Source organism: Citrus clementina, unplaced genomic scaffold, assembly GCF_000493195.1.
Source record: "Citrus clementina cultivar Clemenules unplaced genomic scaffold, Citrus_clementina_v1.0 scaffold_7, whole genome shotgun sequence".
In the NCBI taxonomy this organism is placed as follows: Eukaryota; Viridiplantae; Streptophyta; class Magnoliopsida; order Sapindales; family Rutaceae; genus Citrus; species Citrus x clementina.
The window spans coordinates 2,325,200-2,343,602 of NW_006262075.1; the positions used below are offsets into that span (position 1 = coordinate 2,325,200).

General features: G+C 33.0%; 2 protein-coding genes across 3 annotated transcripts; one reads left to right on the forward strand and one right to left on the reverse strand.

Moving 5' to 3' along the window:
* The first annotated feature begins 4,751 nt into the window (after window positions 1-4,751).
* Window positions 4,752-12,197, forward strand: LOC18037205 (probable Xaa-Pro aminopeptidase P). Of its 2 annotated transcripts, XM_024180504.1 has the most exons (16): window positions 4,752-5,095; window positions 5,200-5,263; window positions 5,415-5,554; window positions 5,854-6,138; window positions 6,284-6,406; window positions 6,717-6,944; window positions 7,652-7,738; window positions 7,889-7,956; window positions 8,444-8,510; window positions 9,286-9,420; window positions 9,536-9,616; window positions 10,650-10,704; window positions 10,892-10,996; window positions 11,121-11,186; window positions 11,436-11,560; window positions 11,812-12,197. In XM_024180504.1, the coding sequence occupies exons 1-16, from the start codon at window positions 5,003-5,005 to the stop codon at window positions 11,971-11,973; spliced, it is 1,884 nt and encodes a 627-aa protein (XP_024036272.1). In that variant the 5' UTR covers window positions 4,752-5,002; the 3' UTR covers window positions 11,974-12,197. The 2 variants fall into 2 exon arrangements, 1 of the variants encoding a protein (XP_024036272.1); XR_002904601.1 differs by lacking the exon at window positions 11,812-12,197 and having other exon boundaries at window positions 10,650-10,739; window positions 11,436-11,461.
* A 4,315-nt stretch (window positions 12,198-16,512) lies between these two features.
* Window positions 16,513-18,180, reverse strand: LOC18037076 (UDP-glycosyltransferase 72E1). The gene has a single exon (XM_006425668.2). The coding sequence runs from the start codon at window positions 18,067-18,069 to the stop codon at window positions 16,588-16,590; it is 1,482 nt and encodes a 493-aa protein (XP_006425731.1). The 5' UTR covers window positions 18,070-18,180; the 3' UTR covers window positions 16,513-16,587.
* Between the last annotated feature and the right edge of the window lie 223 nt (window positions 18,181-18,403).

An 18,403-nucleotide genomic window follows, 5' to 3' on the forward strand; every position in this document is an offset into this window, starting at 1 on the left:
CCTAAAATACATAAAATACTTAATTAAAATAAAACACATGTAATTAAATCACAAGAAGGTTAAATATATAAAAGTAAGGGTTGTTAGTAAGACTTAAAATGTAAAATGACGGTTTTCTCCTTTATAAATATGCATTTTCTAACACTCAACAACCTACTCCATAATTTTAAAACTTTCCCTTTAAATTTTCAAACACGTTTACCTCATTGTCGGACTTATTCCTACTGGGATTACCAACAAGCCTGGTATAACACCTTTTTTATCCAAAATCCCAAAAAATCTCATTCTTGGTTATTTTTCTTTAACCCAAAAATAACCGTTCAAAGCCTTCCAAACTGGTTCCATCATTAGTGGAATACTTTTGGCCCAATACCATAAATTTTAACCCCGAATGCTACCCATTGTTTAAATCTCTTCAAAGCCCACTATACTCCTTCTGAATCCGAGAAAAGGTTTCCCCCATTTCTCTGTTTATGTACAAATTTCTTCCTTCCATGGGTATGGATGTGGAACCTTCGGCTTCATACCCAAGATTCCCAACTCATCCTTCAAAGAACCTTTAAAGTAAAATGGTGGTCTAAATTTGACGAATAGTCAAAATTGACTGAAAATTTGGTCCGAGATTGGCTCTCTGCCAAAGGCCTTCTTCAACCCACCATAACACATTCAAAAGCCCAACAAACATTTTTAACCAAAAAGTCCAAAGCCCAATCACTATTGGCAGGTGCCAAAACAGAAGAAGAATACTTCAAAGCAATGGAACAGCTCCTCGCCTCCCGGTCAAAGTCATCAGTGGCTGACACCTCTGAAGACGAAGATGAAGATGAAGATGAAGATGAAGAACCATTCATTACTGGGATTACCAACAAAGCAATTTTATCCAACCATTCATTACTGGGATTACTAAATGAAAATATGGATTGTCAATCAGAATCCCAATTATTTGTTTACTTTGTCTTGGATTGGGAGTAAATTATTTTAAATTACAATTTTATCCTTATGTACAGAATTATAATTTGTAATTAAAAAATTAATAAAAAATATATTTGGAAAATAAAATAAATATTTTATTATATTTATAAATTAATAATAATTACTAATATTCTTAATTATGTAAATCATAATTTTTTATTAATTTTAATTTAAATTATGTGAATAAAAATTATTAATAATAGCAACACAAATGAAATATTATTATTGATAATATAGTACAAAATTAATATTTTTTAAGAATAAAATATTTATTGTTATTAATTAAATAAATAATTAATATTTATTAAAATTAATGTTTAATATTATTAATTTAAATATAATATTTATTTATTTTTATTTTATTAAATTTAATAAAATAAATATGATATAATTAAAATCAATGTTTTGACTAAAGACCAAGAAACTTTTCTTGAACTTGTAAAGCATATTTCTGATCCAAATCTTCAAAAAGAATATCTTGATAAACTTTTGAAAACTTTAGATTTTAATAAAGCCGAGACTTCTAAAGTCCCAATTGTTAAAAATAAATAATATCATATTTATTAAAAATAATAATTATATCATATTTATTTTATTATATTTAATAAAATAAAAATAAATAAATATTATATTTAAATTAATAATATTAAAGATTAATTTTAATAAATATTAATTATTTATTTAATTAATAACAATAAATATTTTATTCTTAAAAAATATTAATTTTGTACTATATTATCAATAATAATATTTCATTTGTGTTGCTATTATTAATAATTTTTATTCACATAATTTAAATTAAAATTAATAAAAAATTATGATTTACATAATTAAGAATATTAGTAATTATTATTAATTTATAAATATAATAAAATATTTATCTTATTTTCCAAATATATTTTTTTATTAATTTTTTAATTACAAATTATAATTCTGTACATAAGGATAAAATTGTAATTTAAAATAATTTACTCCCAATCCAAGACAAAGTAAACAAATAATTGGGATTCTGGTTGACAATCCATACTTTCATTTAGTATAAGTAAACACCCTACTCCCACTCCCACTCCATACTCTTAATCCAAAGATTCTCACTCCTCAGGATTCCCACTCCAATCAAAAAAGTAAACGCAGCATAAATGTTGTAGATGATCTATCATTTGTCATGCTGTAAGCAAACGACAAGACATTCACTAAGAAATAAGTTGGACGGCATATTATTGATGCCATTCATGCAACTGACAAGTATAAATAGTACGTGTTAGTGCATGTTATGGATGATTCGTTGTGTTCTTCAGAGAAATGATGAGTCATTAAGCTCATAAGCGCTTCAATAACATGACATCTGACTGGTTGATCGAAAAATGATCTGTCATCTGCAAAGTTAAATTCCAATTTACTTGAATAAAAATAAGATGATAATTGTTTTTTTAACAGTTACATAAAATAATAATAATCACATTTGAGTTCTAATTGAGTTACAAATACTATTAGTCACTCATTTATTATATGATAAATTTTATAAAATTATAAAATTACTTATCGACCATCCAGTAGGTAGGTTACCCAATTTTAATCAGTAATTATAATAATATTTGTATTTACTTGATTTCAATTTTTAAAAAATTTACACCCACTTTACAGATCCATCTACTAATTCTCTATTCCTCTTTCTTTTCTATATCAAATTTAAATATCTTTTAAAGCATGATTAATATCAATATCTAAATTTATTAATATTTATTGTTTTTATTTATCTCATGAATCGTGAGGTATGTGTAAAATTTATAAAATATCAAGGTCATATATAAAAATGAAATTAATATAAAATCTTAACGGAGGCATCCAATTGCAGAGGACACCTCTAAAGAAAGATTCTTTATTTCCAAGAGATCATATATATCGTAATTACCTCCATTTAATAGTACTCATGTTGCAATGCAAAGTTTGTGGCATTTTTTAATATTAGTAATGCTATATATGAATTTACAATTTAAATAATTAATTTTTGAGAAGAAAATGAGAACAAAGAAGAAGAGATGAAAATTTATATTGAATATAAAATTTTAGGCATTTTTGGTATTATGAGAAGTTATAAAACAAAAATTTTTTGTTTTCACCAAATTTTCGCTAGGATTCAATTCTTACCAATTCGGTGGTGCCCATTGGATTCAGCTCAAATTTGACTCAAATAAATAAATTTATATTTGAGGGGAGTTTGTATTAAGTTTGTGCTTAGGTGCATTTTTCTAATGTTTACGATAGGTGGTTTAGCTGAGGTATCCTAGGTGGTGAGCGAAGTAACATATAAGAATTAATTTAGGAAGTAACTAAGGTGTCTATAGAGCACTTAGGGTAGTTGGGATAGCTTAGGTATACTTGAGGGATTGCTCATAATACAAGTAGCGTACGTCAAGTGCACTCACATGTGAAACACAATCTTGACTACAAATTGAAAATACAACAAAATAAACATTAATACAATGAACACATAATGTTTACATGGTTCGTCCTTTGGCATACGTCCATAGGAGAAAGTAATTACTAATCCCCTAAATAAATGAGAGGTTACATAAGATTTTACATTATACAAGATAAATAAAATAAGCTAGATAATGATATAGAGATGTTTGGTCTTGATAAAGATGAAGATGCTTGTTTTAGGTATACTTTGGTTGCAAAAGAAAAGAGGAAAACCTGGCTAAAACAATAAATTTACTTTCAAGATGCAGGGTATTTCTCTTAATCGAAGTGTGTGGGCTGTTGTAGGCTTTTATGGAGATGAAGAGGAGTAAAAAGAGGATGGTTAACGCGAGATGCTAAGGTCTGGAGCGAGAGAGCCTGAAAAGGCAACTTAGACTTGCAGAACAACGGAAAAGATGTTAGAGGTGGAGACAGAGGTGGCTGACAACCACACTTCGATGCTCAAGTCAGCTATATAAATTATTTATGGTGTGAGAGCCTGCAAGCTCTCTAAAATGGTGGTTGGAGGTTGAAGGAGATCTAAGCCTTTTGGTGGATTGTGTGTGTGTTTATTGTATACTATGAGAAAAATAGAACCTTATTGTCTAAGATATATGAAATATCTTGGCTACCTTGCCACGTGACACCGTTCTAGTGGTGATTTGACTGTCCTTTTTTAGATTCTTTCGTCATTTCACCTTTATTATGACTTTTTGGGTTGTTACGAGCATGCTTGGAGAGTAAAAATGATGTTATTTGGTGTGATTTGTTTTCTTGTACGCTATAATGTGGTTTAAGATAGTTATGCGGAGGTTGTTGGACAGCTTTTTGGCATGATAGTTGAGGACCACTGTCTTTGATGTGCTATCCTTTGCTTTTGTAAGTGTGATAGCTAGCTGTCCTTTATTTTTCAGAAATATATTCCTTATTTGATCTTGTCAAATTAAATATTTTCCTTGAATGATGGAAATATTTCACATGATTAATATTCACTTTATTTCTACCATTACATACTCTGTCTACCAACTCAATTATCAATGGACATGGTATAAGACGAGTACCCTATGATAATTATTTATAGATATAAATCCTTACGTTGACACGTGACGCTTCATTACTAATATGCTTCATTACCAATCTTCTATTTATTCCCAAACACCTTTAATTTTTTATTTTAATATGAGTTCATCAAGATTATTGAAAAATTATCTAAATAATCAATACTAATAAATATCTAAATAATCTGATTCTATACCAACAAATCTATTTTATACTAAATAATCTGATTCTATATGGACTTGATTCTTATTGTGAAACGCAGAGAACATCCTTATGAAAGGTCAATAGCGGAAATTGGAAAATTATTTAACACTACACCCACACCCTTGCGAAAGAATTGGGACTATTTTTAGTTCAATTCACTTGCACTCCCAACAAGATAGCAGGTGCTTCATTTTCTCACCCTCTCTATCCTCTAATCTCTACCATATCAATCATCTCAAAAAATTCAGTTTCATCACAATATTTGATCAGATTTAAATACATAAAAGAAAAATCGGAAAAAGCAATGGCGGAAATTCTATCTGCTTTGAGGTCTCTTATGTCCTCACATGATCCTCCTCTCCATGCTCTCGTCGTTCCTTCCGAAGATTATCACCAGGTAATCTTTTTGAGATCACAATTTCTTTTCATATGAATGATATTGGAGTTTTCTTTTTTGGTCTAAAAGAAAATTAAATGTATTAAATATTTTGATCTATGTAGAGTGAATATGTTTCTGCACGTGATAAACGGCGTGAATTTGTCTCCGGTTTCACCGGAAGTGCCGGTCAGTTTCTTTCACTCTTTTCTTTTCTTTTCTTTTCTTTTCTTTTCTTTTTCTTTTTAATTGTCACATGTGGAATTTGATTATAAATTGTTGGAGATTTCAGGTGAAATTGAGTTTCTCTTAAGTGTATGTTGTTTCGATTGAGATTCAGGTTTGGCGCTAATTACAATGAATGAAGCGCTCCTGTGGACGGATGGACGGTATTTCTTGCAGGCAACACAGGAGCTTACTGGTGAGTGGAAACTTATGCGCATGTTAGAGGACCCCGCTGTTGATGTCTGGATGGCCAATGTGAGTTGCCGACTTTTTTACTATATAATAATAAGAAGTTATTCATGGAAATTAAATTAAGGTTATGTAAACGTTCATTTTATTCTGATTTTCCAGCACTTCGATTTGAAATCGTATCAAATATAGTTTTCAGTTTTCGTCCCTTGATCGCTTAATTTCATGAGTGTTTTACAATCTCACTGTATTTTCTTTTTGTTACTTACTCTTGCAAGCATATATATATATATATAATCTGTTTACTTTCATTGTTTTAAAGTTTTTGATGGTATCAAGTGGATCCTGTCATTTGATTTTATTAGAATCTACCAAACGATGCGGCCATTGGTGTTGACCCTTGGTGTGTGTCGATAGACACTGCACAGAGGTGGGAGCGTGCTTTTGCAAAGAAACAACAGAAGCTGGTTCAGACCTCTACCAATTTGGTGGACAAAGTTTGGAAAAATCGACCACCAGTGGAAACTTATCCGGTTACTGTTCAGCAAATAGAATTTGCTGGTTCTTCTGTTGTAGAGAAGTTGAAGGATTTGAGAGAAAAACTCACTAATGAAAAAGCTCGTGGTATCATCATCACAACTCTGGATGAGGTTAATTTATCGTATAACTGATCCCATTCTTCTGCCTTTATTTTTGACTTGAGCTTAAGAATTTCTATCACTAGGATTTTCACCATTTTTCAGATTTTTTTCGTTTTTGTGTAGCAATAAATACAAGCCCTCTTGCTTCTTTCAGGTTGCTTGGTTGTATAATATAAGGGGAACTGATGTACCCTACTGCCCAGTTGTTCATGCATTTGCTATAGTAACAACCAACGCAGCTTTTCTTTATGTTGACAAGAGGAAGGTGTCTTCTGAGGTCAGTATTATAAAATTTTATTTTTTGTATCTTCTCAGAATGTCTGTATTTAGTAGTGGCTTCTCAACTGAATGATATACACCCTTTTTAATTAACTCTTCTCATGCATGGACGTTGGGTTGTCCAGTTTGTGCTGTGTATGAATTCCGTATTGGACTCGCCATTGTGGAATCTGATTTTAATTCTTAAACCATGGATCAGACTTATGCTGTCCTAATCTCTGGATTGCAATTATTATATACATAGAAGGACACACATTAATTTGTAGGGCAAACATTTGACTTATCCAATACATTTGTGCTGTATACAGGTAATCTCCTTCTTGAAGGAAAGTGGAGTTGAAGTGCGGGATTATGACGCAGTGAGCTCAGATGTGGTCTTGCTTCAGTCTAATCAGCTCAAACCTCCAGCTGATGTACAGGGATCTGATCTCATATGGGCTGACCCTAACTCTTGCAGCTATGCTTTGTATTCAAAATTGAATTCTGATAAGGTCCTTCTGCAGCAGTCACCTTTGGCTCTTGCAAAAGCTATAAAGGTAGTACTTGTATTTCCTAACCAATTAAAAAGTCTAGTGCTACAAATTTGCTAGGACAAAGTGGTATAGAGAGTTGTGGATGGTACCAGTTGGAATCCATCCATATTGACATATATGTGGACCCTGTTTATACTACAAAGCTAAGTAAATGTTGCTTGAGCTTTTGATGGGTGATGTTAACTTTATGGCATATTTTGATCTTGGGTATTGCATGAAATTCAAATAATCTTGAGGAGCCCCAGCTTTTGGTCCTAACTTTGCTGCTGCTGGGTTGTATTGGAGCTCTTCTTGCCATTGCTAGGAATTTGGACCATTACGACGGTTTTTAGCCTATAAGTTAGATATACTTGGGCTCTTTTTCACTTGCTTCTGCTTTGCTTATTTACATTTGGCTGTTAAATGCTCTTAACATAATTAGCGTTTAGTATTCATAGAGTTTTATTTTGTATTTTTTGGAACTTTTTTTTTGGTTTATCAATTTTTGTTTAGAAATTTCGTCAGTGCTTTATTTATTTTATCCCAAAGAAAGTTATTTATTGATTTTATAAATTTGTATGTGCTTCTAATGTTCAGCATTCTGCATGAGTCCGTGTAACGAAATCTTAGGTTACTGTAGAATATTTTACATCAACACATTTAATGCTATTATTGCAACAAGAAATTCAGAAAGCAATTTATGTTTACTGATGCATGTGTTATGGTTTTAGAACCCAGTTGAGTTGGATGGGTTAAAAAAGGCCCACATCCGCGATGGTGCAGCTATTGTGCAGTATATCATTTGGTTGGATAAGCAGGTATGTTATGAGATCTATGTTCTTTGAACTTTTTATGTTTCCAAGAATTTTAATGAACATTGTCCTGATTGTCTGAATTATTTTCTCTTTTATAACTTGAACAAAATCTTAAGCTTGAAACATGATTCTAAGCTTCTCTCAATTGTACAGATGCAGGAGATTTATGGTGCTTCTGGTTACTTCTTGGAAGGAGAGGCTACAAAGGAGAAAAAACATTCGTAAGTCTGTCCTCATTTTTCACTTTGGCACTTTATGGCCGTGCATAAAAATTTTTAGTTGATATTGTGATGTATCACGTGATACATTATACATGATGGTATAATGACATCAAGGAAAAGGTGAAATATTTGACAAGAAACTCAAATCCTTTTTTCCCCCTCTTTAAACATTGTAGTTGGATTAATTTAATTCTTGCTTAGATGTTGGATGATACTTTAAGATTTCCTCTGTCTTCTCTAGTTTTTAGTATTGGCACTGCATGTATCTTCACATCTTTTTTTTATTTTGCTTTTGTCTTTAATTGCCATATCTCAACATAAATGGCAACTATTACATCTCATTAATACATTTAATTAAGTTTTTATCTGAAACCAGTAAATCGGATCTTTCGTTTTCTTGTTGCACAGAGTACACGAAGCTGCTGAAGACAATTTTTTTTTTTCCTCACATGACTGATTCATTTCTTCATCTTTTGAACTTTGGCAGGGGAACCGTGAAATTGACCGAAGTGACTGTAAGTGACAAGCTGGAGAGTTTCCGAGCATCTAAAGAGGTAATGCTAACTTCAATTTTTCCAAAATATATCATATGCTGCCAATAGATTTAAAAAAAAAAATTCATCTAACTCGTAAGCACTACTCAAAAGGAGTAGAAAATTTGTGGTCTTTCTAATATAGGTTTCGCTAATTTTTTTTAGTTCTCTAGTTTAGGCAATAAAATATCTTCACATTTTGCAACTGTAAAAATCAAAGTGGAAGCTGTATTGTGGGCATATTTGAAGTAGATGATTTGGGTGAGATGTAATATAAAAGCATACGAACAAGTGTCATTCGAAGACATATCTGAAACTATTTTAATCTGATTTTAGAATCTTGGGAGATGGTTGAAAATCTAATTTTTGGATTTAAAATGGGAGAGATACAAGTCCAGAACTGTGTAACTTTTCTCATATGGGATATGGGAAAGATTTTTGAAGATTGATACTTACCTACTTACACGTACAAGCAGATTAAAAAGAGTACCCCTATATTTTTGCTTGCCAGAGGGAAATCCAAGGTCGTACTATTTGACAGTACTCAATAGTCAATCAAATTTTCTGACAATTTGTATAAGGTTTCTACATTTTTTGTTGTAGTTATATCTAACATTTCATATTATCAGAAAACAAGGTTGAGAACTTTTAATGGTTGCAAAGGAAAAAGGGTAATAAAAAAGGCATGGTTTGTTTACTTACTGAATCGTATTTATATAGTGCAGCATTTGATCTCAGCCTACCTTCTTGATTTTTCAAACATAACAAGGATTGTTTTTATTTTTTATGATTGCAGCATTTTAGAGGCTTAAGCTTTCCTACCATTTCTTCTGTTGGTCCAAATGCAGCCATCATGCATTATTCACCACAGTCAGAAACATGTGCCGAGATGGATCCAAACAGCATCTATCTATGTGATTCAGGAGCACAGGTTTGTCAAATAATCATAATTGCATGTTGTCCATGGAATGTTATATATGTTGAGGTTGTCCATTGAATTCTAACTTTTTTCTCTCTTTATTGATATGTTGATGGTACAATTGAAGTATCAAGATGGAACAACTGATATAACTCGTACTTTTCATTTTGGGAAACCCTCAGCACATGAGAAAGCATGCTATACTGCGGTTAGTGCCTTTCTTTCTTATATTCTTTTAGACCATGGAGTTCATCCTGTACTTGAATTCAGCCTAACTTCTAGACCAGTTAGGTGCCTGATTGTATTATGCATTTCAAAACACAGGCACTATGTTTTGTTTTTGTTATCAAGGTCAGGACTGTATTATGCCTCCTTTTGCCTATTTGAAATTTTAGCTCTTCAATTACATATTTGAGGCTCTGACTCCTCAGAAGGCCCATATGCAAATGTCCAATCTGAGCATGGCCTTTCATGACCAGACACCAGAGGTTCCTCAAAGTTGGTGTACATTGCAAGACATAATACGCTGGATGGAGCCAGATTTTTCTTGATGAAAAAAGAGGGGTGGGGGGGACGGAGGGATAATGTAGAAATAAACATCATTGTAGTTGATATAGTCACTTTAATCAGTAGTAAGCTGCTACTTACATGCCTTTATTGGGCATGTAAATTCTATAACTGTTCTTACTTTCTCCAGCCTTTGCTCTCATAACACCTTTGATGACCTATTGGTGTGGACACCTTCAGTTATTTGTCAATGTTATTGCCTCCATCACTATCTGTATACAAGCATTACCACTGCCATAAAGTATTTTGATCTTCGGCAGCCCCTACCAGTTGTTCACCATTAGTAATGGCATTGAACCAACTCCTCCACAACTTTTGTTTAGCGGCGCATTATCTGATAATTGGTAACATTTTCCCTGCTGCCTCTGCTGGAAGAACTTACAAATTTGTGAATAAATTGTTAATTCCCTGTTGATATACAACTGGGATGGGTTTCTGAGATAGGGCTTTAAGGCTGGACCGCTGGTCTAGATAGCGTGATTCAGTATACTTTTGTGAAGTACAAAAAAGTTTAGTTTTTTGCATACTTGTTGGACAACTGGTCCACTTCTCTTCTCTGAGTATTCATCCTTAATATAATCTTGAGTTTCTTATAAAAAGAATTGCAACGGAAAGCTGTGACAATCTCAAGTTAATTCTTAATGAGGCTGCTTGATTTGCTGGATATTTTGCAGGTTCTCAAGGGTCATATTGCTCTGGGCAACGCTGTGTTTCCTAATGGAACCTGCGGTATTACAAGATGTTCTCTAATCTGTTTACCATATGTAAATAAGTTATTTCAGTTGGAATTAATGTCAGTAATTTCAGAGCCACATTGAAGTTACCTGAAAATGTCAAATCTGGTTTGAAAGTCGATTGATTGATTGATTAACAATGCTTTATAGGTCTATTGATTGATTGAATAACATTGCTATAGGTCATACCCTGGACATTCTTGCTAGACTTCCTTTGTGGAAGTATGGTCTTGATTATCGACATGGAACTGGTCACGGAGTTGGGTCTTACTTAAATGTCCATGAAGGTGAGCAGTAAATTACAGCCTCTTGCCTTGTGCTTTTATTTGTTTGAAAAGCTATTAGTTGTTTTTCTTGTTTGAAAAGCTATTAATTGTTTTTCTTATCTATTTAATTGTACTATCTGAGCAGGACCCCAATCCATCAGTTTCAAGCCTCGAAATGTGCCAATACATGCTTCCATGACTGCAACAGATGGTTAGTATAACAATATTTTACCTCTGTTGAATGCTGTAGAAATTGTTACCATGACCTTTATTTATAACTGTAAAATACTACTTGATTGGCGTAAGGGAAGTACTTGACATAGCTTTTTCCTATCTCAAGTAAATTTGTTTCTGAACAAATTTCTGCCCATGCATCTCTTTTAGTTTGTTCAAGAATGAAAATGTGTTAATGCTGAAACCATTGTGATTAATTTTTCATTGTAATGAAATGCTTTCTCAGAACCTGGTTACTACGAGGATGGCAACTTTGGTATAAGATTGGAGAATGTGCTTGTAGTCACTGATGCCAATACAAAATTTAATTTCGGGGATAAGGGTTACTTGTCATTTGAGCACATAACGTGGGTAAGTTGATTCATGTGAGTTTTAGTTTTTGTTCAACTATCGATTCTGCTAATAATTTTCTTAAGCATTGCTAATTGCACTACATATGTCCTCCTGCTTTTGGTATTCTTTACTTTCAGTTGGCTCTGTTGTCAAAGTTGATATAATTTTATGCTTCAGGCATGCCCATGCTTGCAGAAATTTGCCTAGTCTGTTGTTGAATGCAAACTAAGTTTTGGTTTTCTAATGTTTGATGATTCTTCTTATGCCAGGCTCCATATCAGATAAAGATGATCAACCTGAAGTCATTGACACCTGAAGAGATAGATTGGCTGAACGCCTACCATTCAAAATGTAGAGATATTCTAGCGCCATACTTGGATGAAGCTGAGTTGGCATGGCTGAAGAAAGCCACTGAACCTGCAAGCGCATGATTGTTTTTGTTCCTTGGAGCCTGGGGTTACTTCCCTTTTGACTCCCGTACTCCATTGTTTTCATTCACCAGAAGAGAAGCAATTCTGAAGAAGGGGAAAAAGAATAGAGACTGATGCTTAAGCTTGTTTCACTTTTTCGTTTGCCTTTATCAGTAAAATCTAAATATGAAAATTCATTGGATGACTGCATATTAATTACTTAATGCATAGTAACTCTTTATGCATCTCAAGTGATCTACTTTTGTTGATAAAAAAAAAAAAAAAAAGTGATCTATTTTTGTGATGACACGGTAAGTGATACGTGACTATCATGTTCTCGGAATTTGAATGAACTACGATGAAATAATTGACACGACACATCATTTGATTTCTTGGAGCATAAAGGTTTCACAAACAACACTGGCTTAGAAGTTGATTCCACCAGCAAGTCTTGGATTTTAGGAAGGAAAATATCTTGAATGCGCCAGTAAAATGAAATATGCCGACATGTTTGGATCATTCAAATAGTTTGAAATCGGGTGAATGTGTCATCTCGGCACCAAGCATAGGTGCCACCTCCACAAAGCACATGGTTGAGGCTGTCTCATTGCCATAAAGTTGTCATCTCGGCATCACTTTTATCATTACAAGTGTCATCACTTTTATCATTACAAGTGTCATCACTTTTATCATTACAATCTACAAGTGTGGAATGTCATATCACTAAGAGAACATCTCAATAGGATAATATCAACCAATGTCCATATTAAATTCCTATCAACGTTAAGTCTCAGAGCTAGACCCAAAGTTGCTAGATTTAGAGCAATGTCTAGTGAATAGGGTGCAGTGTTAGTTGGCTTGAGATTGCGGTCTTGGAACGAGAGTGAAATGAGTAGTTGATGTGCCACAAAAGTGCAAGTCAGCATGGTTATCTACTTAGATGAGGCGTATATGAGAAAAATGAGACCAATGCCTGGAAGACACATATACTGAGTGGGTTAGACTCTTCTATCTTTGTTCACCTGCGAGTGGAAGAGAACTTGAAGGTTAAAGGATTCACAATTCTCTCTCTCTCTCTCTATCTCTTTCTCCTCTTTAAGTTTCTCTCTCTTTCTCCTTTTCAAATTTCTCCCTGTCTTAAATAGGAGTGTTTAGAATCTAATCCAATTCACTTAATCTGTCTAATCTGTAAAAATTCGATCCGTGGATTAATGTATTGGATTGGATTGAAAATTTAAAAATCTGCGGTCGGTGGATTGGATATAAATTTACTTTTATAAATCCACAAAAATTCACGAATCCATAAAAAAATAAAATTTATTTATTTATTTAATTAAAAAAATAAAACTTGTAAATGTGGCGTTACTACTTACTAATAAATAAATAAGTTAAAATGTAGTTACATTAACACTATACATATCTTATCTTATAATAATATATAATAAACATGATTAAATAGTAGAATAATTAAATAAACAAATATAGCTTTTTAAACAGTTAATTTTCATGTATTGATTTAAACAAATGAGATTTTTTCTCTTCATTGTGTTATATTTTAAGACTTTGAATGTATTATTTTATCTTTATTTAAACACTTAATTTATTTAAATCTTATTTAATTTTGAATTTGATCGGTAATAAAATTATTTTTATATAAGATTTTTTATTTATTTAGTTCGTACAATGAATAGAATTAAAAATTTTTAATCCGTAAAATGGTAGATTGGATATGGATTATATCAAATCCGCATCCGATCCGCAGACATATATGTATTAGATTTTGATTGAATTTTCTAATCTGTGAATTGGATTGGATTAAAAATTTACAATTCGCAAAATCATGGACCGAATATGGATTGATATCTAATCCGTAAAATCTTATCTACAAACACCAATATTCTTAAATGTTCGCCATTTTTTTTTTCCTGATTTGAACGTTAAAGTATTTTCGCCAATGAACCCCAAAGGCTACCCTGACTTTATTTATTTTGTAGGCATTATCACTTGATTCCGAGTTCAGCTTGACGTCTGTTGAAGATTGTATTCATATTTTTCTTTGCCCTCTTTCTCCATGCATCCTCTTAATAAATTATTTATATTTACAAATCACAGATTGAAAAAATTGGTAGCATGCCGGATTGAGAAGGGCGCGTAAACGCAACTCTCGAAGGGCAAGATGTCAAGCAGTCTAGGTCGTTGACTCAATGGCGGTTGGCTTTTATTATACGTATGACGCCGGCTAGCCGTTATAGACTTGTGAGACGAGATATTATTTTCTTGTCTTTTCTTTTCCAATACCGAGGTGGCGCCGCCATCGACATCACACTGTTGCTTCTTCACTCACTCGAATTTCTTTTTGCATATTATTATTTGTAATAAAGTAGCCAATAGAAGCAAGTTACAATTAAGGCCTAATAGAAGTCTAATATAAACAAGATAATAATAAACCCCTATCTTAGGATTAAACAGAAAAGATGCTGCCCAATTCAATTAGGGGTTTGTTGGTCGCTCACTGAAAATTTTTTGTTTGACCTTTTCAATAAAATAACATGATTGTAGCTCGAAACAGGACAGGGGACATAATATCTTGAAGAAGTCAATTAAATTTTAATTATGCATGAATACTCTTTAGGTCACAGCGCTTGGGCCAATAGTTTAGTCTTTGGATTTTTTAAGCCTCTCTTTGGTATAATTTTTTCAGTAAAATTTATTTAAATAGAGTTTATGTTAGTACAGTTTTTACAAGCAAAAGTTTTATTTAAAAAAATTTAGTTGTTTGGTTGTCAAATAAGTAAATGATATTTTATATATTTCAACATTTAAAAAAAAATCAATCTATTCTCTCGAAAACTTAACATTTGAGTTTGTTCTATTAGAGGCAAAATATCTCATTTAATCTTCAAAAATTATACTAAAAAAATAACTAAACAATAACAAAAATTATGATAAGAGCTCATGAGATTAAATAAGTGCTTCTAACCATTAGGTAAACCATGTCTTAAAAAGTCTCTATTATATATATTACTGTCTACTAAAATCTTTTTAACCCTTTTCTTATTTTTACCTTTTGCATGCTAGATTTATTTAAATTTTAATTTATATGAGACAAAAATACTATTTTAGTCTCAAATTAGACAAACAACTATGAAAATAATGAAAAAAAATAAAAATTTGACTATTTTCTTAACTTAATGAATAATTGACCCAAATACTAGAACTAAATATGAATTCCTTTTAATATTGAGAAAATGGATTCACATCCTCTCCTAATAGAAAAATTTTAGAATATCTTAGATGTATTACAATCAATTGATGTATGAATGATATGTATAGTTGAATTTAATACAACTACTACTTGCATGATGGTTTTTTAAAATAAATGCACACATGTCATGACATTATTTGTTTGTTGTATGGTTAACATGGTACCTCATATGTATTCTAGAATTTCTTCTCCTAATCTAATCTTTCCTAAGATTTATAGAAGATATTGACACATGTCATTTAATTAAATCAGTGGATAGGATTGAGTTTACTCTTACCTTCCTGACTAAATATTAAAAACGAATCAATTTGAGTATAACTAAAACTCTAAACTTAAATTTTAATAAACGGACGTTAACTCCCAAAAATCGTTTCTTTTTATTTATTTATTTTTCTCGCTTTCTCTACCATGTCAAGAGTGCCCAACGCTCTTGCCTGCCAACTTTTTTTTACACTTAATTGATTTGTCATAAATTTGATCAAATGAAAAATATTGAATCCTACAAGCATGATGGTGGCGGCTGATTTCTTGTCAAGCTTCTATGTTAAATTGGAAAAAGTCAGCATAGGCAACTTGAAAGTGTTCGGCATAATGTAAGTGCAAGAGTTATTCGATGGATTAATTGATGTTTAGTATAACTGGTTGTTAGGAAGCACCAGATCCGATCAATCGTTTTGATTCAATTCAATTTGCCAATTGATGAGTGATTATTGTTAACTTACAAATTCTTCCAAAATTTGAGAACTTTATTTGCGAAATCATGAATGTTTGAATAGTTATATATATATATATATATATATACTCCGTCCGTTATACGTTAGCTTAGAATTTTAGTTGTTATGAGCCAAGACGATATATTTTTAAGTTAAATAAGAAAAGTTAAAGCAAACTCAATCTTGCCTATCAATTTAATTAAATGACATGTGCCGTTATCTTTTATATGAGAAGGAGAGGATTTAAATCACCCGTGACCTCATTCAATGGCATGCATCACATTTGAAGAGTCATAATATGTGTTCGTCAATGCTCAAATTTTTATAGTCACAGCCAAATAGGAAAAAGGAAGGAATACAATAAGTACTTCCGCTAAAAAAATAGGTGGGATTGATCTACGTGGGCTGAGATTTTAGAGTATTTTTATTGTATTATATTTATTATATATATATTATATGTATATATTTATTATGAAAATTATTATATAATTGATAGTTATATTTAATTCGTGTACATATGTATGTATTAAGTGAGTAAATGTAATTGATAATCGTATTTAATTCGTATACATATAAGTCATAGATATATTAAGTGAGTAAAATAATATGGAAATATTCTAGAATCTCTGGAACTTGGATAGCACAATGCACCGCTTATCAAGCACCTTCAGCTTTCTCTTGCGTGAATTGAAGGCTATTCTCGCACTCATGGGCAATTTTGGACAGTGAATTATATGAGGAACCGCCATTAATCAAAGCTTTTTGAGCACTGTGTTTTAGCTCCTTGACTCTATTTCTAATTGCATGTCCTTGTTTCTCCGCCACGATTCTCCACACCATCATCTCTATCTCTCCTCTTCCCACTACACTCTTCTCCGATGGTACCTCCTTAGATCTAATGGCCACTCCAAGCTCCTCCGTCAGCATAGTAGCATTCATTTTTTGCTCTGCATAGAGTGGCCAAACGATCATTGGCACCCCGTTGACTATGCTCTCCATCGTCGAGTTCCATCCACAATGCGTTAAAAATCCCCCGACAGATGGATGTGCCAAGATCTCCGGTTGGGGAGCCCACATGGGAACCACCAGCCCAACATCTCGGGTCCGAATCAGAAACCCTTCCGGCAAGTAATGGTAATCCAAGGCGCCTTCAGCAGTATTAAGGGCGCCGCTCCCAGCCGTGAGATAAGAATCAAATACATCATGATCCAAGGGAGGGCGTACCACCCAAATGAATCTTTGCTTGCTTTGCTCCAAACCCCATGCAAGCTCCATTGTTTGTTTGGATGATAGCGTTCCACCACTTCCAAATGACACGTAAATCACAGATTCATGAGGTTGCTTGTCTAACCAATCCAGTACTACGTGGCTTCCAGAAACCGGCGATGATGCAACCGATCTTGCCAACGGACCAACTGGATAAACAGGTGCCTTAGCCACGCGTCTCAACATGTTAAAGTCTCTCAGGGCTGCAAGTGTTTTGGACTCTAAATCCTCCCAAGTATTCACCAGAATTCCATCAGCCTTTGACATGTCCATTCCGACTTGTAAGAACCCATCATACATTGGACCATATGGATCCAAAAAGGCTTCAAGGGTATCCTCGAATCGCACCGCTGAGCAACCCGGAATTTTGAGAGGCTTTTTCTGGTTAACATGTTCCTCTTGTAACACCTTTTTATCAAGAGCTGGAGCATATATTGTGACAGCAACAAACCACGCATTAGAAGCAATGAACATGTACTTTAACATCTCAAACTCATCAGCAACAGCCATAGCTTCAGTTCCAAACAAGTCAACTATCAGAGCCGTCGGACGGTATTTCATCGCAGAGATTGTTGATCGAAGGGCTGGTATGGACTCATGCATCATAACCGCAATTTGTGTAACTAATGAGGCATCGGTGCCGACTATGCCGGAGATGTCAATACAAGGGAGTAATACGATGTCGAGGATATCGTAATCTGGTGAGTTGACAAGTTTGGATAATTGTTCACTTGAAGTATCATTAGCCACCACAAAGATGGTAGCATGGTGGTTGTTTTGAATAACCAGGCGTTTCCCAAGCTCGAGTACAGGAATAAGGTGGCCCATGCCCGGGCTTGCAAGTAGAGCTACACGTGGTTTCGTGATTTCCATGGTGAGGCACTTAATAAATTGGAAAGAAAGAGAAAATAAGAGGGTAATTTTAATTTGACGCTAGTTTCTAACTCTGAGCTGGGAGACATGTATGGGCAATATTATTGTTGTAAAATGATATATGTGTGCAGCCAAAACATTTGCTACGATATATTTATAGGCAAACTTGTTGTACTTGTACAGACAATCGTAGCTATTATACGCTATACGTTGATTACGCCTTCACTTCTATCTTAAGCAAGTTGATATTAAAAAAACGAAAAAAAACAAAAAGCTTTAAATGTTTCTGTAAACCAATATTGACTCAATTTAATGTTGGGATGGAGACAATAAC